Here is a 26901-nt window from a genome sequence, read left to right on the forward strand (position 1 = left end):
AGTGCCAGGTCAGTGTTGGTCTTAAGCTGCACATCTGCAGAAACTCTTTGCAACTTTTTGTTATAATCTTTGAATCTGTAACTTGGCCAATACAAATCACTTTGCATGCGTAGTTATATGTAATCCTTACATGTGATACCATATTATATCACCTCATATTTCATTTTTCTGGTATAAATAATAACATAAAAATCTTTTTTCTCCTGTATGGATCCTACTTTGACTAATGGCTCCCAAACAAGACAACAAAGTGCTTTCATTTAATCAAGAACTTGGTTTCCTGTGGTCTGTTCTAGCTTCAAGAAATCTGGAAAGTATAATCGGAGGGGTTACAAGCAGAAGGGAGTGATATGATGGTGGAAGAAAGCAATGATGGTTCTGTCGGTCCTTGAGTTTATTTGCATGAGGCACTTTGTGGGTCAAACTTCTTGGAAATAACTGTAATTAACTTTGGAAATGATGCGTGGAGAAATTTTGGTACCGGACCACCTTTAGAATAATGCTTTCTTATGAGAAACCCAATGTCCTGACTAGGCACTGGTGGTGAGATTCTCACAGTATCGTAACCCAGAGAAAAAGTACCACAGTATCACAGTTTTAACACAAACATGCATAAGATGATGTTTTTTTGTTGCTTTAATTCAAAACAGAAAAGCAAAAACTATCCCGGGCGCTGCTAAAAAAAACCTAACAGTGCTTGTTACAGATATAATAACGGTAAATATTTCATTCAAACATTTAAACATTTAGGTGAAACACTTCTTATCGAGATTATAGAGTTAATCATTTATATGTCAGCTCACAATAATTCAAGCTAAACGTTTCTCTTTCTATTGTTGACTTTCATTTCATTTCCATGTCTGCAGTTTTTAGACATTATGTTTTTGTATTTCTAGCCCAGTTCAGGTTTTGTACCAGTGGTTTAAAAAGGAAAGTCCCACTTCTATCCAAGAGTTGGAAAGAGTGGACGAAAGCAGTGCCCAATAACTGCTCCCACTAAGAATATCCATGTTATTATTTCTGTGGAATAATTTTACATGCTAAATTCTGAATCAGAAAAAATTGATCAATTGATGATTTTTCTTGCATTCGATAAAAACAGTGGCTGATCAGAGCTCTGCAGCCTCCTTTCTTCGCTAGATTCTCTCACTCTTTTAATCTACACAACATAAAAAACAAGACAGGATTAATGGGAACATTAACGGGTTGAGGTGCATGCATGGAATCAATCGCCAGGAACCATTTAAGGGATTCACTGACAGAATGAGGAGAAAAGCCCTAGCTCTAAAACTGCCAGCAAACAACAGCCATTTGCTGTTTTCTGTGGGTGTTGCATGTTTCGATCAATGAGAACAAAACAAGGATCTGCCCTGCCAGCAGAACTGAGAGTACAGCCTGGGTTTGTGGGATTCCCGCTCACTTTGTTCTCCAAACCAAAAGAAGCCTAAAAGTGCTGAACTGATTCAAAAACATCTGTTAAAGAGAAGTTGTTTTACTCGTTGGCATACAGAGTTTTTACTGTCAAACAGCATTCACTGATAGTCGTTCCATTATTCCAATCGGCCAAAGTACATTAGAAGCCATCAGAACCCCTCTAGTGTTTTTTCTTGTCAGATGTTAGATTATGAACAGTTCTGTGCTTTGAACACAGTTAACTGACCCAAAGTGGGCACTACATGGATAAAAATCTTCACACTCTAAATCAGGAAGATGATCTGCAGGCCTTTGCCTCCAGACAGGAAAAGCAAGTTAAAAATTCTTCACTTCAAAGCAGTTAGCTTTCAAAGGACATCTCTTTTGAACATGTTCAGCTCTTTTGCATGCACAGGATAAGTGTGTTTATGTTCTAGTTGGAGGGTTAGAACTTTCAGCCTTTTTTCACTGCTCTGTTGTTTCATGTGGCTGCCTTGTAACAGGAAACCCAAAGCATCATCTGTAGCCGGGCCAGCATCCAGGTGCTGGCCCTAAATAACAAGTCGACTCAAGCAAAATCAGGTTTTGAGCTGAAAGAGAAGTGCGTGTGCAAAAGGTCAAACTGTCCAGGTGGCTGCGCTGCACTGTGCTTCTTGGATTAGAAAAAAAACTCGACTCCTGACTTTGATTTTGAAATGAGGTTGCAGCCAGAGATCCACTAAGTGCTGAGATGTTTATTCCATCACTGTCTCATTGGGCCTTTGTTGTATTTTGAGTTTCTGTAGACGTGCAAATCACATATTTTGCCTCATTAAGAGACCAAAACACACTGGACCATTGTTACACAGCTTTAAAGGACTCATATCATGCTGTTACCAGGGCTGCTCTGGGTTTTTCGGATCATTATCTAATCCATCTCATCCCAACCTACAGACAGAGACTAAGAGCTTCCAAACCCAAGGTTCACACTGTTAAGAAGTGGACTGAGGAATCAAAGCAGATGCTACAGGCCTGCTTTGAATGCACAGACTGGACTGTTTTTGAAACTTCAGCCACTGACTTAAACCAACTCACTGATGTGGTGACATCATACATCAGTTTCTGTGAGGACATGTGTGTGCAGACCAAGACCTTCTGCACCTTTGGGAATAATAAGCCATGGTTTACTCCACACCTCAGGAATCTGCGCAGGGAAAAGGAAGAAGCTCACAGCAGTGGAGATTGGGCACGGTACAGGCAGGCCAGGAACAGACTAACAAAAGAGATCAAAACAGCTAAGAGAAGCTACAGTGAGAAGCTGAAGAACATCCTTTCTACTGGTGACACTTCAGCTGTATGGACCGGTCTGAGAAACCTGACTGCATATAGGAGCCCCCCCACTCATCCTGAACAGAGTCGTCTCCTGGCCAACCGTCTGAATGGCTTCTACTGCAGACATGACAAGAAGCCATTCACATCTCAAACCATCTCCTCCACATCCCATTCAGTAACAAATTTGACCCGTAAAACAACCAACCCCCCACCATCAGATCCTCTGCCTGCACTAAAGATCTCTGAGGAAGATGTAAACAGGCTCTTTCAGCGCATGAAAACAAAGAAAGCTGGAGGACTTGATAACGTCTCCCCATCATGTCTGAAGGCCTGTGCAAATCAACTCGCTCCGATCTTCACAAGGATCTTCAACAAGTCACTGGAGAAATGTGAGGTCCCCTCCTGCCTCAAACGATCCACCATCATCCCGGTGCCCAAGAAACCCACCATCCTAGGTTTAAATGACTACAGGCCTGTAGCCCTGACGTCTGTGGTCATGAAATCCTTTGAGCGGCTGGTGTTGAAGCACCTGAAGGACATCACAGGCCCCCTGCTGGACCCCCTGCAGTTTACTTACTGAGCAAACAGGTCAGCAGATGATGCTGTTAACTTAGGTCTACACTTCATCCTGCAACACCTCGACCACCCAGGATCCTGTTTGTAGACTTCAGCTCGGCCTTCAACACCATCATACCAGACATCCTCCACCAGAAGCTCACACAGCTCAACGTCCCAGCCTCCACCTGTCAGTGGATCAACAGCTTCCTGACGGACCGACAGCAGCAGGTGAGACTGGGGAGCATCTTCTCCCGATCCAGATCAATAAGTACTGGTGCCCCCCAGGGGTGTGTTCTATCCCCACTCCTCTTCTCTCTGTACACAAATGACTGCACCTCAGCGGACTCGTCCGTGAAACTCCTTAAGTTTGCAGACGACACCACTGTCATTGGACTGATCCAGGACGGTGATGAGTCTGCATACAGACAGCAGGTGGATCGGCTGGTACACTGGTGTTGTCAGAACTACCTTGAACTGAACCCACTCAAGACTGTGGAAATGGTGGTGGACTTTCAGACAACACCACCCCCATACACCCCCCTCACCATCCTCAACAACACTGTATCGGCCGTGGACCACTTCAGGTTCTTAGGAACCATCTCTGAGGACCTGAGATGGTCTTCACACATAGACACTGTTCGAAAGAAGGCCCAGCAGAGACTGTACTTCCTGAGGCAACTCAAGAAGTTCAACCTTCCACAGGAGCTGCTGGTCATCTTCTACACTGCCATCATTCAGTCTGTCCTGTCTTCATCCATCTCAGTGGGGGTTGGCTCATCCACAAAACAGGACAGGTCCAGACTGCAACGAATAATCAGGAATGCAGAGAGAATAATCAGGACTGACCTTCCCTCCATCCAGGACTTATACAGGTCTAGGGTCAGGAAAAGAGCTGCTAAAATCTCTGCAGACCCCACACACCCTGCACATAAACTGTTTAGAGTTTTACCTTCAGGTGGCGCTACAGAGCACTGTTTACTAAAACCAGCCGCCACAGAGACAGTTTCTTCCCCCAGGCTGTTTCTCTGATGAACATTCAATAGAGTACAAAACAACAGCATACAGATGTTGCAAATGCACCTTTTTATTATATATGTGTATATTGTACATTGTAAATATGTATATTCTGTAATGCAAAAACTAAACAAAAGAGCAAAGTGTACCGGAGTCAAATTCCTTGTTTGTATGTACAAACTTGGCAATAAAGCTGATTCTGATTCTGATCTCTTATGATCACCCTAAGTTATAAATGTAGATTAAAAAAAACAGCCAGTTCTTGCAATGCCGACTGATTTTTTTCAAACAAGACTTACACACACCTACGGAAGCAGGATTTATAAACACCAGCTGGTGGCATTTAAAGAGCAGGGGCGTTTATGAACCTGGGTGCAAAGGGATATTTAGTAATTTAGTTGAAAACAACCATTGTGACTGCACTTCTCTGTAGTGCATTAACCAACATTAACAACCCTTCTGTCTTGCTGTTTGCACTTTAAATTTGCAATTTAAGGTGGACCTTAACAAAAAATATAAAACAATAAAACTGTTTTGTGTTTTTACAAGCAGAACAAAGGTGACTGAATTGCAGTTTAGAATAATCCACTGCAGGTTTGTTACAGCCTATGTGAATTTCGATCTAGAAATTATGAAAATGCTGCCAAAATCCCATTAAACAAAAACTAAACTTAAATACCCCTTTTTAATGTAGCCTCTAATCAGAAGCTATGCATTTAGTACCAACTCTGGCATAATTAGTGAAATGTGATGCATGGTCTTGTTTTTTTATGGTGCTTACACTGTGCACACCATAGAGGGCTGCAATTACCCATTGACTGGGCATTCAGATAAACAAAGTCATTCAAGAGGCAACTGACTGTCGAGTGCTCACGTTGTTCTGGATGGTGAGCCATCTTGACTGTATGAAAAACTGCCACCACCGACTGTCAATCCTAAAATGATCTAATTGCGCTTTAGTGCCTGGTTATCTCTTAATATTATTTAAACTTAGTGCTTTTGTTTTTTTGTCCTGAATCTAAATCAGGAGATTTAAACATTGCACCATTAGGTTTCGGGTTGTTACAGTCAGTCTTTTGTTCTCTTTAAGCTCTGATAAAAAAAAATTTTTTCTTAAACTGGGCACGGATATGGTCCCGCAATAGCTCCAATTATTGTGATGCTAGAGAGTTTACCAGGCTAAATAGTGCAAATGAGCTGTGGCTAAGGAAGTACTGACCCAGATTTATCGCTGGAGCCAGTTTTTAAGAAAATCACCCAAAGTTTTGTCAGAGCACATTGCTGATCTCTCTGATAGTTACAGTATGTTAACTATTAGGTGTGAGGTTCACTGAAATCACAATCTGAAATCACATTTGAACCAAATGGTGCCCTGCAGGCTGCATGCCAAACAAACACTTTGATCAAGTCTAAAGCTGATGAAAAATAGAAATGGATAAAAATTAAATACTTTTGGCAAGAGCTGCTGTGACCATGTTGAAACACTAATGGGTGCTTGTGCTTGGTGTCGTCAGACTTTCCTAAGCTTGTTCGGAGAGTTGGAAACCTGCGGATAAAAATTATGCCTGATATTGAGACTATTAAATAAGTATGCACACCGTTTGCTGTATTTCTGTGGTTACGTGACCATTGTGTTTACCATATATGCACTTCTCCATATCCACTGAGCTTTGCTGATCAAAACCAAGCAGTCAGGTCTTTCACCACTGGCACATTATTATTAACAACCATTATTGTATTAGTTTGGTGTGGAGTGCTTTAGATATTTGCTTAGTCTACCTATTTTTATTGGTATTTACCAAAACATGCGTCCTCCTCTGAATGAGAATGATAATCATCTGTAACTGGGACTTTGTTTGACTGCTTGTACCCTAAAGTTTCCTCTCTACCGTGACAGAACATGAACTGTTCCACGGTTTTGCTGCTACTTCATCACACAATCTGTATTTTCCTCCCATTTCCCCCCTACCCAACATTTTATTTTATGTTTGTAATAAATTATTGCAGAGTTTGACACATTAGTTGTAAATATTCATTTTGAATAAATAGTTGAACACTAAGTCTTCTGTTTTTCACATTTGGCTTCTGTTCACAAAGGCCCTCTGGAAGCAGTTCATCCTAACAGCTTCTTTCAAAACCGTGAAGTCAAACTTTTCAATTCAAAACACCTGTTTTCTCAATCAGCCTGCGCTCAAACACGCCAACCTCTAGCAAATATTCAGGGGGAGTTGATGCATTCCTAGACTTCGACATTCAACCCTGAAGAGCCTGTTTTTAATGTTTTCTCTGCACAGTTTGATTCATCGCTGCTTATTTGTTTCTTTATATTCAGGCTGTAATTACAGTTTGGTTAGCACTGATCTATCCCATATTCAAACAGACTGGATTTCTGTTGTTTATCACTGGGCCATCTTGTTTCACTTTAAAGGACATATTTCTGGTGCTAAATTAAACCTTGATGTGTCACCAAGCAGTAAATATGTTTTCACATCCACATTATCATGCTTATGTGAGAAGAACAAAGAAAATGCCATCGGAAGTGCTGGATGGGTATTTGTTGAGCCGTTTGAACAATGAATGGGTGGCTCGGTTGTTAGCAGAGTGAATATACAACATGAGTCAGGAGCGAGTTACCAGAACAACATAATGACAACAATGAAAGATTAATGAGACAGCGTGACTCAAAAGCTCATCACGGAGTTCAGGACAACAAAGGCTGGTTGTCATCAGGATTTCATCAAAAACACTCAGACTTGTAAATATTTCAGGGTTTATTTATACTTTAAAAAGTAGTTACATTTATCTGAAACCCACTGGTACAGTCCAGAGAAGATCTATAAAAATAAATAAGAATAATGTATGTTTTTTTTAAATAGAATGCTATAATGGCAAACTAAAAACAACCAAACAAGACAGATAAAGTCAGAGCTGGGACTAGAGGAGGGAGAACTGCGCTGGATTCAATGTTCTGGGTGCTAACATAGTCTTTATGTGCTGTTTGAATATGTCCATAGAAGAGACTTTATGGATGTGGACAGGAACAACATCCCGGCATTTTCAGTGTTGTGTGAGGAGCAGGGAGCAGGTTCCAGGATGAGACCTTAGGCCGGAGAGGTACCAAGGAGCAATGCAAGGAGGCATCTGTAGATGACGAGTCTTGTAGGTGAAAACAGGTGAAGACAAGAGGTGGAGTGATGTGTTGCCATGGTTAGGTCTGAACCTTGGTGCAAGAGTTTTGTAGTAATTCAGACACAATGTAGAGGATATCTGAGTGTCAGATTCAGGGTCACAAAGGATTTCCGAAGGCTTGACTGGGATTTGAGGTGAATTTAGGAAGATTTGGGGGAAAATTCACAGTTTCTTTGCAGTCCGGAAATGTAAGGAATTGTAATTTCAACATTGGTACTTTCTAAGTGTGGAAAAGTATGCAAAATGAAAACAGAACATGGAAAAAAAGTCTTTTTAGTCTTATTTCCTTTTCTATTCACCAAGTCATCCATTCACCCATCCATCACAGCAGGCTAAAGTTTTACTGAGGGTTTCCTCTATAACTCCCTAAATCCTGCATCACTGTTTGTATAACGGTGAACTGTCACACCCAGCTGACTCAGAAGGGTTTCAAACCTGACGAACTCATCCAGAAACCTTCAGTCAAACATGTTCAGACATGTTTAATTGACATAAGTACATTTATGATTGAGCAACTAATAGAAGGTGAAAAAAATCTAAAAAACAATCTAAATATCAACATCTTCTCTGGAGATTTTGCTGTGGCAACCTGACACAAGCCTGCGGTTTCCAAAGAGGAGTATTGAATGTCAGATTCCTTAATGCTTGACTCTTCAAGAATGGCGCTTTAAGATGAGACTAACGGGTCAGCTGTCACCAAGTTGAAGATGAGCTGTTGGAAAGTAAGCTGGGAAAGTCTTCCTGAGAAATTTTAAATAGAAAAAGTCTCTCAGGGAGAACCAGTACGTGTTCCTTTGCTTCTGCTGAGCCTCACTGATGGTTCACCTTGGAGACTGTGTGCACTAAACTCAGCCTAATGCTAATCTCAAACAGTACATTTAACGATGTTTTTTGTACAGGCAAAAGTCAGAAACATTGTATCTGCAGAGAACACGTGGCATTAAGCCAACTGACAAGAACCGTAAACATATTTAACACGTCTGTGTGTGTCTGCTGACACGTCTCTCCGCAGCGACACACACATCACCGCTTTCTGCAGCCAATTCACTTCCAGGACACATCTCATTCTGAAATCCTGAAAAACTTTCTGCACATGTTGTCTCTGCCGAGTCAGCTGCGAACTCACACGGATCCACCCTTCAGCTGCTCCCCAGATCCACAGCCACATGCCTATTAATTATCCGAAAGCAGCTGAGGAGGATAGAGAGCTTCATCTCACGGGTGAAATTTTTAGAGTGCAGCGTGGGAAAGTTTTGTGCTTGTTTTCATGGATTAAAGGAGATCAGGACACATTTTCTTTTTTGTAATTTGGATAACGTGACCTTTTAATATGTACAAATCAGTTTCTCAGCATGTAGAGACGTCCTGTTGATGTTTTGCTGCCAAATAGTTGCTGATAACACGATCGCTGACAGGAGGAAGATGATCTGCTGAAAAGCAGCTGTTTCCTGTTGTGCCTCCAGTCATCACCTTTGTTCACACCCCCTTTCTGATGCCCGTCTGCTCCGTGATGTCACCCCTGACCCTTCTTGACAATTGCTCTGTTAATAATTCAGATCTGCCAGGTGTTCTGTGTTGTTTGCAGGTTTTAGCTTTTTTTTTCATTATTTTTAAAGAGCTCAAAGGCTTAAAGTCATTAGAAATGTCATTAGGGGTTACTGCTTTACCAAGCAGAATACCAAGCATGCTGTCTTGTTTCCAGCAATGCACCATTTAGCTGACCAATATTCTGTTGATCAGCATCTCGAATACTTGTCTTACAATCTGTAAACATGTCAATGCAACTTGTTACCTAAAGCTCCTTGTTTCGATTAAGAAGACAGATGCTTTCATGCATAAATTAGTCGTCCTTTTCTGTTGGATTCAAAACCTTGATCTCCTTCAGTGAACCTACGGCACAATCTGACCTTTTTATAGTCAATGTTTGTTGCGTCTAATTGTTGAATTAAAGCAGATTAAAACAAGAAGTTGAAAACCTGATCGGTGCATTTCAGGTTGGGAGGATTTAACACCAAGAGAAATCATCAACATCATGTCGTGCTCATAAATACCCACTATACAAATCTGCTCAGCGGCCTCTTTACTAGGTACAGGTTACTAGTAAAGGGTTGGTCCCTTTTTGCCTTCAGAACAGCCCTGATTCTACATGAAACATTTTGTTACATATTGACATGACAGATTTGTCCAGATCCAAGTTGCAAATCTCTCTTTTCGACACATCCTAAAGGAGATCTCTTGGACTGAGATCGGGTGCCTGTGGAGGCCGTTGGAATACAGGGACCTCTATGTCAGGTTCAAATGTTGTGCAAACTATTGGCCAATAAAAGTATAAAAAAAGTTCCTTGTTAATGTTCTCTTTGTTATTCCCCCTGCAGAGATACAAAGTTTAGCTTCAGCTTACAACAAGTTCAGGTTGGATTCAAAGCTTGTTTTGGATTATCTTTGTGGTTAAACTTGAGGTTTCATTCTTGAAGCTTTGTTTGTCAGATCCTTGATGCAAGTTCTACCACATTTGCCTTAGAAATCGGTTATGATGCACCATGTTGGAGGTGTTTAATCATTTTTACCTGTATTAATCAGTTTCATGTAGAGATTTCCCTCACTGGTCCAACCTCTCTGATTAACTCATGCACCTAACTCATAAGCTGCGTTTCCACCGATTATCAAATTACACAAATTGTAATTACGAAAAAAAATCACTTAATGGAAATACGGCAATTTCGAAAAAACTCCTGTTCGGGATAAAGGGGTTTTGCGCAAGGATGAGGTGGTTTTTTGGCTGTATCAAAATTTGTGTATTTCACAAAACTGCAATGGCAACATTTTTGGCATCACACAAGTCACGGGATCAACAACCGAATGGTACCACTGGCAAAAAGATGAAAAAGACGACAGGGAGTAGTAGGAGGATGATGATGGCGCGGCATGTTTGGATTCACCAAGAGGCGCAATATGTTTTAAATTTTATTTCCTACAGGGGCATTACCAGCATTTTAGATTCCAAAAAGCAAAGAAATGCGAGCATTTACCAAGATCTTGAAGCGGCCATCCGTCACCACCATGTTTTTTAAAGAGTGATCGCGTGAACAAACTTATTCATGTCTGATTGTAATTGTATTTCTCATTTAATGGACACCGAATTGCAAAATTGTGTTTTTTATTGTGTTTTTTCAACATTGACAGAATATCGACAACGTTTTGCACACATTTGTAATGGAAACGCAGCTATAGTTAAAAACAAAAAATAGACCTGCTTTTGACTTTACATTTGCATGTTTGTCATCACTGACTTGGCTCTCTTTTAGTCTTATGTCATTTTAACCAGATGTGAATGTGAGCTAGAGGGGAAGTGGTTCCAGGTCTTCACCTTCTCCTCCTGAAAAAACTCCAATAAGTGACCACTTTGGATTAAAATTTGATTATTTTTCTGCATCTTCCTGAGCCAGGTTCTCAATTATCAGTTTCTCTAAAGGAATCATGAAACATTCACTAACTCAAGCCTTTGTCATAGAAATAATGTAGTTTCAGCTTGTGTCCTTGCATTGAATAGTTTCGCTGTGACATCAGCTGACAGAACTAAGTTAGCTCTCCTGGTTTGAATAATGAACGTCTCCAAGTTGAGCACAAGACTCATCAAGTTGAGTCTGGACTCTAAGTATATTCCAGCCACAGAACATGTGAGCTCGTGATAACGTTAATCTGTGGTAAAATAAGGCACTGAGGCAAATAAGTGAACAGATCGAGCTTGTTAAAACTGGATCCTGCGGTCTCTGGGAGCTGGAATCTTATGGATGAGGTTTCAGAATGAATTACCTTTTGTTTAGATCCAACTGATGTTTTTGTGTGAAACTGAGCTGTTTGTACTTATTGGATTTCACCTTAGTTCAATACTTTCCTTTGAAACAAAGATTCATGACCCGAGTGTGAAAAGTTTCCGTCACTTCATGTCTTACTGGGTGGTAAAACTAAAACTGTTTGGAATGATGCATCCTGAAGGTTTTAGACAATTGGCATGTGCATGTGGTAACACGCTACAACCAAAACCATTTGTTTGTAGCATGTAGCATGTTCTCCAGTGATTAAACATTGGTAAATTACTCTATGATGTTAACACCTGGTCGTACAGCTCTTGATCTGATCTGATCAAGATTCAGAGAAGATCTCCTAGACCTTTCAGATCTTATTTGAAGGTTTCAAAGACCTTGGCCACATTTGTTTCATCAACATGAGCACATACAGTATGTAATGTTGGTCTGCTGTAAAGGTAATAAGGGGATCTGTCCACGTGTGATTGGATCTCCCCAGCTGCCATATGAAAATCCCTTTTATGGTTTAGGAATCTCACCAGAAACTGCAGAATATGCAGGGTTCATCAAGGTTCTAAACTCAGCAGGTGAGCCTTATCCATTGTTGTTACTCTCTAATCTAGTTATTCATTTTAGATGTTGCTGCTGCAACCTTAATAAAGAACTACGAAACCCACAATTATCAACATTAGTTCCATTACAGAAATCCTTTTAAATCAGCCATGCTTTATCATCCTAATAGGTTTATTAAATACAGGTGTAAAAGTTCTCAGCCATAGTTTTCCTCCATTCCATTGTTTTAAAAATAAAGGCATGCTGGTGTTCTTCATCAAGCATCATAAACATCTTAACACGGGTCATGTAAGCAGGTACATGTGTACAGTTCTTCTATAAAGGCCTCATAAAACAGCTTCATACATGGACTGCAGTCAGATTATTGCAGCCCATAAAAAACTAATAATCCTCATTTTAACCTCAGTTCAGTCAGCGACTCCTAGCAGCGTCTGATTGGCCGCGGTCTGCTGGTTTGTGTGTTTTATGGTTGCAATCAGTCCCAGTTTATCCGGGTCATGTGTTCACGGCTGCAGAAGCGTCTGTGCTTTAATTCCTTTCCCATCATTATCATCTTCCTCACTCAGCCTAGAAACGTCCTCTTCTAACATACAATGCTTCACTCATCCATGTAAACACAACCGCCTTTGGGAACGCCAGCAGAGGATTAACAGTTTTATGCATCTAATATCTGCTTCCAAGCAAACGTCTTATCGATCAAACACCTTTAAACACTTTATGATAAGGGATCAACTTTAGGTAGATTTAGTTTCTGCTTCAGGAATGATCTCCAGCATGTTTTAGTAAAAAAAGGAGTGAAAAGCCAGTTCTAGTGGTTTAAGGAAAAAATGTTTGAGGGCAAGCTGGATGAAGCTCCAGCGCTGATGCCACACACATGGTTCCAGTTAATCACCTACAAGCAAATAGTTGTGTTTCTCATCTGGAAAGGCTGAAATTGTGTTTTTAATGTTTCTCACAGACAGAGCCAATGTGACTTGCCTCCTTTCTTCTACTTTAGAAAGCAGCAGATGAAGGGAGTTATTAATCAACTTATTGATGCTCCTCATCTGCTGCTGTAATACATCTTTCTGCAGATGCAACAGTCCTGGCAGAAATTTTACTTGACATCTAACATGTCTTTGAGGCTTCAGTCGAAGCTTTCTTTTTCAGGGCTTGGTATTACGTGGCACTGCTCCCTGAGCTGGGTGGTGGGAAGGTTTGCAACATCTAATTAGGATGGATTAAAGTCTGGAAACTCAATACTGAGGAGCTGAAGTAAATGCGGTTTTTATTCTAACAGAGCATATTCACCATGTCAGTGAATATGAGGTGAGCCTCTGCCTGGGGAGCTCCAAGGTTCTTCTCAAGTCCTGACTTCTTACATATTTCATTCAGGTCCACTGGTGAGAGCTTTTGTGCCCCTAAGTTTATGTTTTATTCTGAAGGGTTGAAAAAACCATTTGACAGATGCTTTGGCTTTATGTGGCTTTATTCAAAGGTTTTCAAAGTAACCTTGAAAATGCAGACCCTATGCTAATATGCTAAAGTATTAGGCTGTGTGGCCTGTTCTGAAGCTTCGCTCCTGCTCATGTTGCTTAGGGTATCGTTCAGTTGTGCAAATATTTTAGAATTCAAAGGGAAAATCAGTGGGATTTGCTAACTGATTATGCCTATTATGCTAACTGCCATTAGCAAAGCAAGCTAACAAGCCAACAAAAAACATGCATTTTCATTTATTCTCTGTATTCAAACACTAAAAGGTCTATTTTATTTGCTAATAAGTAAACCTGTGCCTGTACTGGGGCATAATTATGATACTAGTTTGCAGAATTTGTTCAATCCATATAACAAAGATTTTAGAATGAAAACTTCCACAGATCTGGGTGCAGTCATAGTTAACTGTAAAGGGAACATCTGATCAGTTCATGAGTTTTTCTCTCTCTGTGTTTGCTTTCCTGCTTCCGTGTAATCGTGTTTAATCTTCCATTCATTTTAAATCGAAATAACATCTGCTGATTGGCTCCCTCCGAAGCCATTGCACAGTGATTGGTCTGTGCTGCATGCAGGATGAGGGTCATGGTCTGTTTGCACTCAATGACTTCCTCGTAGTAGTTTCCCAGGCTTCAATTCTGCTTGAAATTTGCTTTGAAATCCCTAAAAATAAAATTTTTTAGGCCAGTTTATGCTTTAAACACCTTTATTTTCTCTGCAGGATGTAAACAATACACGTTTTAATTGAATTCCTATTTTACTATCATAAAAGCTATTTATAACTAAAAGATAAATCTCAGAGAACAGACTTGAAATGTTTTTCCCCTTTCACCTCAATGGGACAAATTCAAAACATTCAAAAGGAAAGCAGGTGCAGTGAGACGGTTGCTTACATTTACCCTCAGCCATAAAAAGAACTAGTTAATAATTAATTTGAGTCAATGATTGATTCAGCACTTATCTCTGCAAAGCAAAACAAAACCGGCTGGAAAAACCTTTAAAGTGTTTGTTGGTCAACTGGTAGGAAAATGATCATAAAAAACTAAATGGCTCAAAGCATGTGCAGTGCTGCACTGTTAATGGACAGTTTTATAGCAGCTGCAAAAGGTTGGAAAGCTGCAACATAACAAGCTGACATTTCATGTCCTGCTGAGTCAGATTAACACCATTAAATGTAGAAAGAAAAACGTTAGGTATGTTGTCATGCAGTATTCCTGGGCAGGTGGGATGTCAGCTGAATTTAATTAGATTTTACTTGCTTCTGAGGAGGTTTCAAGCCCTGGTGGATGGCTGACATGCAGAGAATCACTGTACACGCCTGCTCTCACTTTTCCACAGAGGTCAGATTCGTGAGGTGCAGGACCAGTAGTTCTCCTGCTAACAGATTCTTCCACCTGAGCTCTAGATCTCTGCAGCTCCTCCAGTTATCATTGACCCATTTGCTGCTTCCTGATTAATGCTCTTCGTGATGCCGTTTGTTTACTAATTGTTTCTAGCAAACCTCTGAGGCCTTCACAGAACATCTGTGTTAGTAATGTTAAATTAAACACAGGTGGACTTTTCTAATCAGACGACATCTGAAGGCAGCTGGGTTTTATTTCAGGGTATCAGAGTAAAGAGGGGGCATTACAAAGGCTAAGGATTATTTAAACTATTCTTCTTAGCGTGAGAACTAACAAGGAACACAAAGATAAAACAGGGATGAAAATAATAAAGAAATCCTAGAGATAAAACAAATAAAATAACACACAGAGTCTAACTCCAGGTTGAAGGCCAGGGAGTAAAAATGTTCTCAAGTAGGATTTAAAAATGAGTGAAGAACCTGTCTGATGTGTGTTGGTAAATCCTTCTAGTTTTCCATTTTCTCACAGTTCCACCTCTTTCCTTTTCTGTATGATTTTTAAGAGCTAAAATAAGGCTTTGCTCATTACTTAGAGCTTATATTTACGAATTTACCTCAAATACTCACAGGGTGTTTAAGTGTATAACCCTGTGAACCAGTGTTAGCTAAATATTTGGTGGAGAAGCTCTTGGAGGACTGCAGCTGTTGGAGATGTGCTCAACTGATGCAGACCAGGTTAAAGCTCAGCAGAAGGAACTGTGGGCTCTGATTGTAAGCAGGAAACAACTGGACCCCCTCAACCTGTCAATGCTTTGACTTTTAGAGGAGTGAGTTTGACATTTGATGGTAAACACAGAGTCAGGGCGTCACTGTCAGACAATATGTCATCAGTTGAGCCAAGTCGCAGTTTAAACGCTCACATGAAGAAAAAAATCCTCCCCGTCTTTTTGATGGACGGCTGTGATAGAAAGGATGGCTGTGGTTGAGCACAAGACTCATTTTGTTGCATGAGAGGAAGTGGAATCTCTCAGACAAGACAGCTGCTCATTCCCGACCCCGATGGCGTACGAACGCTCCCAGCACAACAGATCCTCCGTCTCCCAGCTCCCCCCACCCCACCTCCCCCCAGCACCCTGCAGAGAGCGCATCAACCACACATGTTGAGGTTACGAAGGGAAAACACACGCAGGCGACGGGTCACTGCTTCAGTTCTCCTCTCTCAGCTTTCAGGGCAGGAGGTTCATGTTGGTGTTTTGGCTCCTGCAGGGAGGAGGTGTCAGGATGGAGAAAGGGGCCAGAAAGGAGTTTCTCCCTGGATAATAGAAACACGTTGTTTAGGAAAGATGTGAAAGAGGAGTGCACACAGTGGGTGGGTTGACACAACTGCAACATGGCAAACAAAACCTCTGGATTTGAGATTTTTCAGCCTCAAAATCCAGTGACTTTAATGTTTTTGCTGGAACTGTGCTTGCAAGATGAGTTAGATCTTTACTTCCTAACCACCCATGTCCTACTTTAGCAATCAGACACTGCAGTGTGGGACGGTTTCAGCTGCAGGGAGTCTCAGAGGTCTTTTGTGGTGCAGCAGCTGGGCCTTGATCCACAGCTCTGTCTGTTTAGAGTCTGAAGTGACTTCTTATGCTGGTGTTGAAATTAGCTCAATTAAGCTTCTGCTTTCAGTTTCATGTTATTGTATTGTTTGAAAGTGATCTCAAAAACTTTTTATCTTCATAAAAGTTGTTACAAGTCTCTTTCCTAGTTTGCTATTTGCAGCAGATTTTTTCATAGTTTTGTTTCTATGACCGGTTCGACCAGGGCTCTGTTAAGAGGGGTCACTAACATCCATCCTGCCTGATTCAGATACAAGTGCACATCTTTAGGCCCAGCTGTTCACACCTGGCATTAAAGTCCTACCTGCATGACTCAGAAGGTTCTTAGTGCTTTCACACCTGCATTCAGAACCATGCAGATGGACTCCAGATCACCCAGGTCTGAACAGAGCAAAGGGATTCTTAGTATATCTGTTTCTGTTCCAAGGCAAAAAGAGTTTTATTAACTATTTGTCAAAACACATCATGAGTTGTTGAAACTTTCTTGCCTAAAATCTTGCAGATTATTAATATCAGTTTGCAGTGTTTCCTTTCAACAGCATCAAAAATTATTAAAATTTATCAGCACACAGGTGATTAAGGATTATAGACCATCTAGTAATGCGTTCATCTTTAGTAGAATCGATTACTGCAACAGTTTCTTCACAGGTCTGCCTAAAAAGTGGATCAGACAGCTGCAGTTGATCCAAAACGCTGCTGCCCGCGTCCTCACTAGAACTAAGAAAGTGGTTGTAAAGTCCCTACACTGGCTCCCTGTAGCTCAGAGAATAGACTTTAAAATACTTCTGTTAGTCTATAAATCACTGAATGGCTTAGCACCAAAATACATTACAGACTTGTTGTCATTGTATCAACCACCCAGACCTCTCAGGTCTTCTTGCTCAAATCTACTCTGCAGAACCAGAACCAGAACTAAACATGGAGAAGCAGCTTTTAGTTCTTATGCTCCACTAATCTGGAATAAACTCCCAGAAAACTGGAAAAGCACTGAAACCCTAAATTGCTTTAAATCAAGATTAAAAACTTATTTGTTTAGAGTGGCCTTTGACTGGGCCATCTAGGCATGATTAGTTGCGTTTTCAGTCCAATTTTCCTTTCATTTTCTTGTCCATCATTCTATTATCTTTATTTTATTTTACTTTTTTACATTACCTCTGTTGTTTGATTTTAACATCTGATTTGTTTTTCTGTGTCTGTATCTGTGTTTATTTGCTTTGTGATTGTATTGTAATTTTATGTACAGCGTTTTGAGTGTCTCGTTGCTGAAAAGCGCTGTATAAATAAACTTACCTTACCTAGTTGCATTTTTCTTGATGCTTTCTGTGCAGCTGCAACAGTAAAGACTGAAATTCGTTTTCCCCATCATGCATACAATCAGATTGCAGATTTCTTTGTTGGTGTACCTCAAGGTTCAGTTTATGTACAATAATTTATAAATGTTCATGAATTTGTCTGCCATACTTTATTCTTCTATCTACAAACCCACATTTACACATGAAAAGAAAAACCAAAGTGCTGGAAGACCATTCAAATAATGATAAAATTAATTTTGTAATATTTAGACATAAAAATAATAAAGAACAATGATTTGACACATCACATTCAGTAGAACAACTCTGAGTGTTTAAAAAGTATGTGGTATGAAGTAACATTCATGACTGCATAACTCATAAATTCATTTAACACACATACTGAGCTTAATTAATTATGAAATCAAGTGAACTTATTAAATCATAGGTCCAAAATTAGACAAAAGCATTTTTAACACAACCGTTTTTTACATTAATCTGTACAACTATTTACATTTGTTCCATGTTTGAGCATGCATCAATCTTAAAAACATAGAAAAACAAAACGTTTATCTACATTTGAGTCACATTTAGAGCTAAATCACTGTTTGGCCTTACTGTTTATCCTGGATTTAACTCTCCAGCAGAAATCATCTCTTTATCAGCTGCCTTTCATGGAGTTCGTGCCTTTTGTGCTTTTCATCGTGGCTTTAAGGAGATATGTGCTCCTTATCTGGGATTTCTATCCATTAACATGGATGTGCAACTTGTCGTTTCTTTGTCTTTCGTCCATCATTAACTCCAAACAAGAACTTTGATGTGAGAGTTCAGGCAGTCAGTGGTGATGAATGAGGGAGGGGAGGCGGAGGGCAGACATTTGGCTCAGGGCCGTGTTTAGAGAGTCTCCTGGTGGATTAAAGTGTGCAGAAGAACAGGAGGAGGGGTTGAATAGATTAAGACAGGGGGGCACATGATGGTGTGCCTCTCCTCTACACCTCAGACGGGGCTAGGGGACACACAACGCCCACAAACGGAATGAGCATATGTTGATTAAGGGAGGACCGACAACCCTCTCTTTCCTTTTTTCTGATCTTATGGTCGAATCTGATTCCTTTGCTGGTGAACATGAGGAATGACCGAATGGTTTCTGCTGGTAAACAGTGCAGGCCTCTCTTTATGCCCTCCACAATGGAGCATATTCCTTTGTTTGGGACCTTAATGGATCATTAAACAACCATCAACCTTTGTCAACATCATGAGTTTTTTTGTTTTTCTTTTCAAATATTATTCATATGGAGTCGTTACTTACAAAGCACATATGTGGGACTATGCAGTTTTCTTCTTGTGCACAAATCCCTGGAATAATTAGGACTTCCTCACTTCCTTTCCCCTTCTTTGACTTCGCTCCAAAACCAATTACCTTGCTGCTACACATATAAGCCATTTAGGTGCAAAGAAAATGAATTTACTTGCAGAACTAAACACAACGAGGTGAGTGTGAGCACTGTGGTCCAAACTTTCACAGGCATGCTGAGAGGACCAGAAGAGCGATTCGTGGTCCCAGAAAGCTCTTTGTGACGCCTATGTTCAGATAAAAATCACCATATAGACGTTCCAGTGGGTACTCCTGTCCAGGCATGCATTGGTGTTTTCTATGTCTAAATAGCTAGAGAATTTCAATGTATTTCCATCAGCCATCTGCGACAATATAGAAACTAAAGATAACAGCAAACTAAGCTAGGACTAATGTCTGCTTTGAATCATCTGATTTCCCTATGTTAGCACTATCTCTATCTCTGTGGTTGTGTCTGCACCGTGGTCCTTAGTGTGACATCAGAACAAGTAGGAGGTAAAATAGTCCAATAGGGAAAGACTTAATCCTACTCCTGCCTACCGATCTGCGTATCGGTGTATGGATGTGTGAGCGTTAGTGAGTGCAATTGGGTGAATGTGGCTCTAGTGTAAAGCGCTTTGAGTGGTCTGTATAACTGGAAAGGTGCTATATTAGTTCAGTCCATTTACCATTTAACTCACACCACAGCATTGCAGTCAGCTTGAGGTTGGGACTTTGACTGGTACATTGCCAAGCAATTTTTTTTTTTTATCCATTCTGTTTTAGATCTGCTGCTGTGTTTCAGATCTGTGCCCTTTTCTTCAGCTGTCTCATGGCCGCACGTTGGACTCTTTAATACTTCAGCTGCCCAGATCTTGTGGCTGGAAAACAAGGCCCTCCATCACCATGCTTGACATTTGGTCTTGGTGCTGAAATGCTGTTTGTTTTCTTCCTAAGATGATGCTGTACATGATGTCCAAACATCTCTACTCTACCAGAGGACATTGTTCCAGAAGTCTTGTGGTTTATTCACATGCAGCTTGGCAAACCTAACCTTTGCTATAAGGAGCCTCCATTTTCAACCCTTCAAAATACACTCATTCAGTCTTTTCCTGACTTTCCTGTCATGCACTTTAAAATTTAACATGCTAACTGAGGCCTGTAGAGTCTGAGATGGAGCTCTTGGAGTTTTTAGCATTTCTGAGCCTTGTATGCTCCTTTCCCTCCAAAATTCAGTGAAAGCAGGAAGGTTGCATTTATTTTCTTTTGCTCAAGGCAGTTCTATTTTGGCTTTATGTATCAAAAAGATCAAGTTGCTGCTTCCAGATTGCTACATAAACCAAAAAAGATGGCCTGCCATTTGCCTTTCCAACTTCTTGTGATAAAGTCAGGATCAAACGTTCAGTTCTTTTATGAGTTTCCTCTGAGTGTCACATTTATTTCTCCCCAGGAGATCCTTTTAATCGTGCCGCTTCCCTCTACAGAAAGGAGAGGGGGGGGCCGAGGGTTTAGAACAACAGACAGAGCCCCTCTGATCTGCTGCTGATGCTGCAAACCTGAGCTTTACTCTGTGTGTGTGTGTGTGTGTGTGTGTGTGTGTGTTTGTTTTACGCTACGAGTATTCATCTGCTGACTTTCCTCCCAGCCAGGTGCCCCTGGCTGCCTCGCCACCCGGTACGACTGAGGGCTTTAAGGTCAAAGGTTGTTTCATTTTCCTGGTTCAGAGAGAGGAGGAGGGGAGGGCTCTGGTCTAACCAAAGCACAGGCAGGGTTTTTCCCATTAGCGTTACCCGGTCGATAATGAACCGCAGCACATGTGGCCTTGCCATTAAGGAAGGGTCCTTCTGAAGTGCCCTTAAATGTTTAACTGGTTGCTTTAACTAAAAAATGTCTGAGTCCAGCTGTAATTGCTGTTTATACTAAATACAACCAAACAGGCACACCCACCAATCATTTTAGCTGTCAGGACTGTTTTATTTACACAACTTAAGCTAAAAAGAGGAAAGAAGCAACCAAAGTCATCCAAACCAACAGTTACAGTCATCATTTCCTCCCAAACCCCTCGAATTAGGTACTAATTTGACACAAACATAAAAAGTGGGGATGTTGCCTGAAGGTGCATTGCTGCAGCAGTAGGAGCGGTAAAGTTGACTGATCAGCAGGTATGAAGTGTTTTCAGCTTTTGCTCTGCTGTGGGGCATCAATAAACTCGCATGGGTGACTGCAGGTGGAGGGGAGTCTGAAACCCAACACTGCCCAGTTTTTCATGTGATATTTCCTTCTGGTTGGAGGTCAGTGCCTTGGTAATGCCATGGCAACCACAGATCTTGTCGGTTCTATCATATCTTCTAGGCTAAGGAAACCTAATCACAGGAACCTTAGTATTTTTTAAAGCTTCATCAATGATTTTTGAAAATGTTTGGCTATGAATTAGAGGCACTGGTTTAAAATGAAACTGGTTTGTGTTTTTAGTAAAGCTGCTGCTGTTTTGTTTCAGGGTGATCGAGTTTGGTTACGGGAGGATGAGCAGTTCCTTCCCAGCACTGTGTCTTCCTGTTCTGGAGGTGTTGTCATCTTTGCCACAGACTACGGCCAGGTAAGAAACCCCAAACACTCATTTATAAGCATATTAGTGTGAAGTCTTTTTGACCTTGCACCAAAAGAAGCCAAACGCACACTACAGTGAAGTTTGCAAGGGGTAAAAAAAATAGAAAAATAATTTTTGAACCTCCTACAGATTCCTCCTACACGACTTTTGTTGTAAAGAGTCTATACTCAGTGTAAATTACCCCAACCCAGATTTGCTGGTCCACATATTATGTTTTTTATGCTGTTTTTCATTAAAGTTTTAAGGTGTTTCTAATGCTCCAAAAAGCATTGGAATTTTTTTATGAATCTATAATAGTGTTTTTAAAAAATATCTTTTCGTGTAAAGTTGTTTAGTTCAGATTCAGATTTATCATTTGAAAACCATTATTAATTTTAGTGAACCTCCACATCAGTTTTCGGGTGCAGTTATCTTTGGCTGAGGAGCTTCTCTGAAGGCTAGAAGATACCTCTACAATTGGTTTGAAACATTATTTAAAGTATTCAGAAACACTGGTAGTTAGATTTTAACTTTGTTTAGAAGGTTGCTGACTTTTGGTCGGTTGGTTGGTTGCTTGCTGATGTTTCTGTAAATGTTGGCCTTCTGATTCTCCTCTGAAAGCCAGATCAGTGACCCGCTCTGTCTCCTCTTTGACCATATCAGATGTTCTGGTTCCTGCATGTTCCGCAGTCCTCTCCGCAGTCCCTTTGTTTACTCGTAAAAGTTGACCTGAGTCAAACAACTGATGCTGGTTGACCTACTTTAAGAATTAACATGCTTAAGAACTTGGAGGCTGACTTGATTTATTTTAAGTAATGTGTAAAAGCCAGAAAGAGGCCTGTCACAAGACCCAGAGGTCCTCTTGCTCCACATCATGCTTCCACCATTTTTATTGGTCTTACTTGATTCCAAGTAGGTTAATCTGATAACAGTTTTCTTGGACTGTTTGTATGAAAAAAACTTTTTGTCATGTCTGAGTTTTACCATCATGGAGCTGAACATGAACATCTTTTCCACAACTATTCCAACATCTAGAAACAATGAGAAGCATAAAAGGATCCTTTCCATAATTTGGGATCAGCTCAAGATGCTGTTAATCCCCTGAAGCTTGCCCGGTTCTGCCTTATGGTGCTGATCCGTGTTGTGAAAACAGTGTATATAGAAAGAAAGGTGAAGGGCATTTGGAGCTAGGATCAGATTAGGCTTTGTGTGTGTTTTGGGTATAAAGGCACGTGAATCCAGCTCCGAAAGAAGCTTTTAGATTTAGATTTGATGCAGAATCAGTTGTCGGTTAACTTGGAACTGACTTTTACCTGTTTACCAGAAAGTGTTTATTAAAAACCAAAAAGTGATCAGGTGGAGAGCAGCAGGAGCTACCAACATCTTTAGCTGTGTTTAACTCATAAACACACTGGATCATGTTCTGCGCCTCTGCTGGCATGAATACTGACTATAAGGTGCAAACCACATGTGTTATGGTTATATTTCTTGAATTTATGGACCTCATACATAATAATGTTTCTGAAATGTAACCAGTGCTTTCATTTGAGGTATTTCTTACTGTTTCATATCGGTGTTAATATTGTGGGTGTTTACAGTCCAGTTCACTGCATTTTTGTATTACTTTCTGAAGTTCTTCTTTCTAATCTTTTATTATTTGAAGCTCTTCAGTGTTGCCATGTTCTGGATTTTCTCATTCTGTTTTAAAATAAAAATAATTATCTGTAATCACACTGCAGAAAGGCCTTCATAATCACAGAAATTCCCCTGCTGAGTTTATAGTTGACAATAACATTGGTATTATCAGCAGATCAAACCTCTTGTAATGAAGTATTTAGATTAATTATGGGGCTAAATGATGTGCATAAATCTCATGTTTAGTTTCATTTATTCTTATATTAATTTCTGAAGCCTCTATATTCTGCAATGCCGGTGCAAACTGACCCACTGTCCAAATAAAACGACCCAGGGCTGATGGATGGGACCAGAAGTGTGAAACGACCCGCTCCTGTGTGGACATGACCTCCGGCCAAATAACACCAAATATCAATAAGCTGGTGTCTGATTAAACAAAAGTAAAGACTGATTTTTGTTTGTTTAGGGGCAAAACTTATTTTTAGTATATTTGTAAAAACATTTCCAGCATTGATGCTGATGATGAGCCAAAACTATTTAGTCCTAAAATTATTACTGACATAATGGGACGTTGCACAATCACAAACCTCTCAAGAACTTCAGTGAATTTGCTTGAGTTTTTTAAATGTTCAGTCTATCTCAGGCTGATCCTATGTTTAATTAGACATTGTCGAAGCTTTAAAACAAGCATAAAGGTTTCATTATAGCTCAGACGGACAGACTTCACATAAACCCTGTGAACTGTTCAATTATTTGACCTTCTAGAGTTTTCAGTCAACGTTGGATTGTGTTAAAATGAATGGTTTCCTTTTATTTAGAGATTATTTGGACCTTGCTGCCTTAAAGCGTTCTGAGAAGACTTTTGTTACACACTATCATTCTGTCAGTAAACTGAATTTAACAGTTTCTGGTAAATACAGTTAAAAGTTTCTGGTTCTGCATCTGTTTAATCATTGTGATGGGATTCACACCAGCAAACAGTAATCTACAGGAGCAGTTAAGGTGGATTTACTCTCCTCCGTCTCTGCTGCTGACAGCTTTAACAAAGACTTCCTGTGCAGTTGGCCAGCAGCAGAGAGTCACCACAGCCGGACCGCAAATGTTCTCACTAAAGGATTTAGGCTCATGTTGAGCCGAGGTATTGTCCCGAAGAATTACCATCCGATTAAGGCATTCTTATCTCAGGGAGTTGGTTAGACCTGCTGGCTGCTGCAGTTAATGATCCTGAAGGTCCCAGCAGGAGGCTGGTTCAGAGCTATCACCCTCTGGATCAGATCCAGCCAGATCCGTCTCTTTTCAGCATCACTGTGGCGATATTCTGTAATTCTTGAAGGAGGAAAAACTTTGGTGATCTCACAACACATACATCTACACATTAGACGTTTAACACAAGCAAGTCTGACATTTTTGGCCAAATGTCTGCATAACTATCATCAACATTAGACCTTTTTCAATTCTGGTGCAAATTTAGAAATATTCAAACAGAAATTAACAAAATGATAGAAATGAACTGTGTTTCCATCTGAATCTAAAGTGAATTAGAAGCAAAGCTAAGGCTCCCAACTTATCTCTTAGTTTTGATCATTTTGGGGATTCTTTTTTTTTTTAATCATTTTTTTTATTATTTAGAGTTTTGTTTACCCCAAAACAAGACAAGAACAACTTTTACAAGACTGTCCTGTCTGCACATCTAAACCTGAATATTAGCAGGATGTCGAACCACTGCGCCATGTCTCAGGAATCACAGCTTTTTGCAGCTCTTCAGTCACAAATGACGTGTTTAGGTTGCAGGGTTCTCCTCGTCTTCCTCAGGTTTCAGTGTTTTCGATGGAGCAGACAGTCTCCTCCCTCGCTGACTGCAGGACAATGTAGCAGCAGATGAATGGTAATTCAAAGAGCAGCTGCTGCTTTTGATGATCATAGAAAGGGGAGCAAGGCGAAGCTTGAGGCAAGTTGCGGGTTACCTGTTGACCTTTCTGACAAAGTGAGGGGCAGAAAAAACGGGTTGAATGAGCTCAGTTTCCCCTCCAACAACTCTGATGAGGAGTTTCATTATGTCTCTCTGACACACTTATTATTAGAATGAAATATGACCTGATTTTTAAATGTTACTGAACCAATCAGCCTCTTTTAGGTTCTCTCACACTAACACACCTGAATAAGTTTGGGCCACGAGATCCGGATGAAACTCTGTCAAGGTTTGCTCAGACTGACAGCAAAAAGAGAAAAGGAAGCTACAAAAGATAAAGCTACTAGATATCAACACTAAGCTTGGTCATGATGTGCTCAGAACATATCAGTCAAAACGATTTATTAAAAACATCATAAAATATGAAAAAATAAAACTAGGAATTAGAACTAAAAAAGAATAGTTGCAATTCTTAAACCAGCTGCTTATCTCCACAGTTACAAAGACATGAAATTGTAGCATTAATGAGAAGCAGCCAAAACAAAGCCTTTACTCTGCTGAAGGAGAAAATGAAGGGAGCACTGATGCTCCTTTACAAAGCTTTTCAGAATATTCAGGCAGCTGCTTTCATGACTGCTTCACAAATACTTTGAGGGGTTCCTATACAGTCTGGAAAAGTATGGAAAGTAGTTTCCATATCTGAAGAAGTATGAGAACAGAGTATAGAAAATATTTGTATATCCAGACTTTATTTCCTATTTTATTCTCTATGGATCCCCCCATCCTTTCAATCCATCCGTTAATTCATCTGTTCATCATCCATACATCCATCCATAGAAATGACCCAAATGTACAATAACCAGCCATACGTTCCTGGTCAAACATTTATGGAGGACAGAGCACTCTGTATATTTGAGTCTGGGAATCTAAGACATTTTGACGTGAGGAATGTGTTGAAAATCTGTTGCATTCAGACTAGAATCTTCCTGAGAGATAATGGTTCGTCGATGTAGCTGCAGCTCCTCTTTACGCTGCCTTAGCCTTTTATAAGTCAGTCGCTCAAGCGGCCCACATCCTGTAGTGATGTATATTTACATATGTGAGCCCAGTATCATAGAACCAGTTACCGCACAGCAGGTCACACCTGCTTGGAAACAAAGCAATGGTATCATGGGTCAGAAACTGGGCCTTGTAATGTGTATTTCATGTAGCTTAATCCAGTCCGGGCTTGACAAACTGATCTAAGATGACTGCTCAAAACTACAGTGGAAAGCCCTTTAACTGTACGCCTAACAGGTAGTCAACTCCAGGATTCTTTTCTTTCAGGATTTGTGAATTTTAGATGAATGTTCTGAGCTAAAATGTGTGTTTTAAAGTAGCTTTTAAAATTCATCATATTTTAGCTCAACACGTTTTTTAATAATAATAATCATCTTTATTGGTCATTGCACATGTACATTACAACGGAATTTGTCCTCTGCATTTAACCCATCCCTTACAGGGAGCACTGGGCTGCCATTATGCGGTGCCCGGGGAGCATTCTGGGTTTTGCTCAGGGACCCCGAGTGGCAATCTGTAGGATACGAACCTGGCCCCTTGTGTCCCCTCTGGAACGCAAACCTCCTGTTCTAACCACTAGGCCACCACTCCCCGGTTTTATAAAGCAGTGCATGAAAATTAAAAAAGGAAAACCTTTAGGACAGTAGCTTAGATTTTATTGTAGAAAGTACAAATTAGCTCATTTTAAGTATTTCCTTAACTTTTCCACATGTAAAGTGTTTTTCAGATCCACATAAGTAAAAACAAAGTTTATCCCGACTGATCCAGGGACAAAGCCCAACGATGCCACCAGCTCCCTGTAG

General features: G+C 40.4%; 1 protein-coding gene across 2 annotated transcripts in view; it reads left to right on the forward strand.

Annotated features, from left to right (window-relative positions):
• myo10 (myosin X) overlaps nt 1-26901 on the forward strand; it is a 122296-nt gene that overhangs the window by 17000 nt on the left and 78395 nt on the right. Inside the window, exon 2 of one of the 2 annotated variants that reach the window (XM_047368593.1) lies at nt 21406-21504. In XM_047368593.1, the coding sequence (XP_047224549.1) occupies nt 21406-21504 (99 nt within the window). Of the gene's footprint in view, nt 1-21269; nt 21505-26901 lie in introns of those variants that run through there. The other variant, XM_047368592.1, reaches the window with a different exon arrangement.

The sequence above is a fragment of the Girardinichthys multiradiatus genome, chromosome 6 (assembly GCF_021462225.1).
Source record: "Girardinichthys multiradiatus isolate DD_20200921_A chromosome 6, DD_fGirMul_XY1, whole genome shotgun sequence".
NCBI classification, from domain to species: domain Eukaryota; kingdom Metazoa; phylum Chordata; class Actinopteri; order Cyprinodontiformes; family Goodeidae; genus Girardinichthys; species Girardinichthys multiradiatus.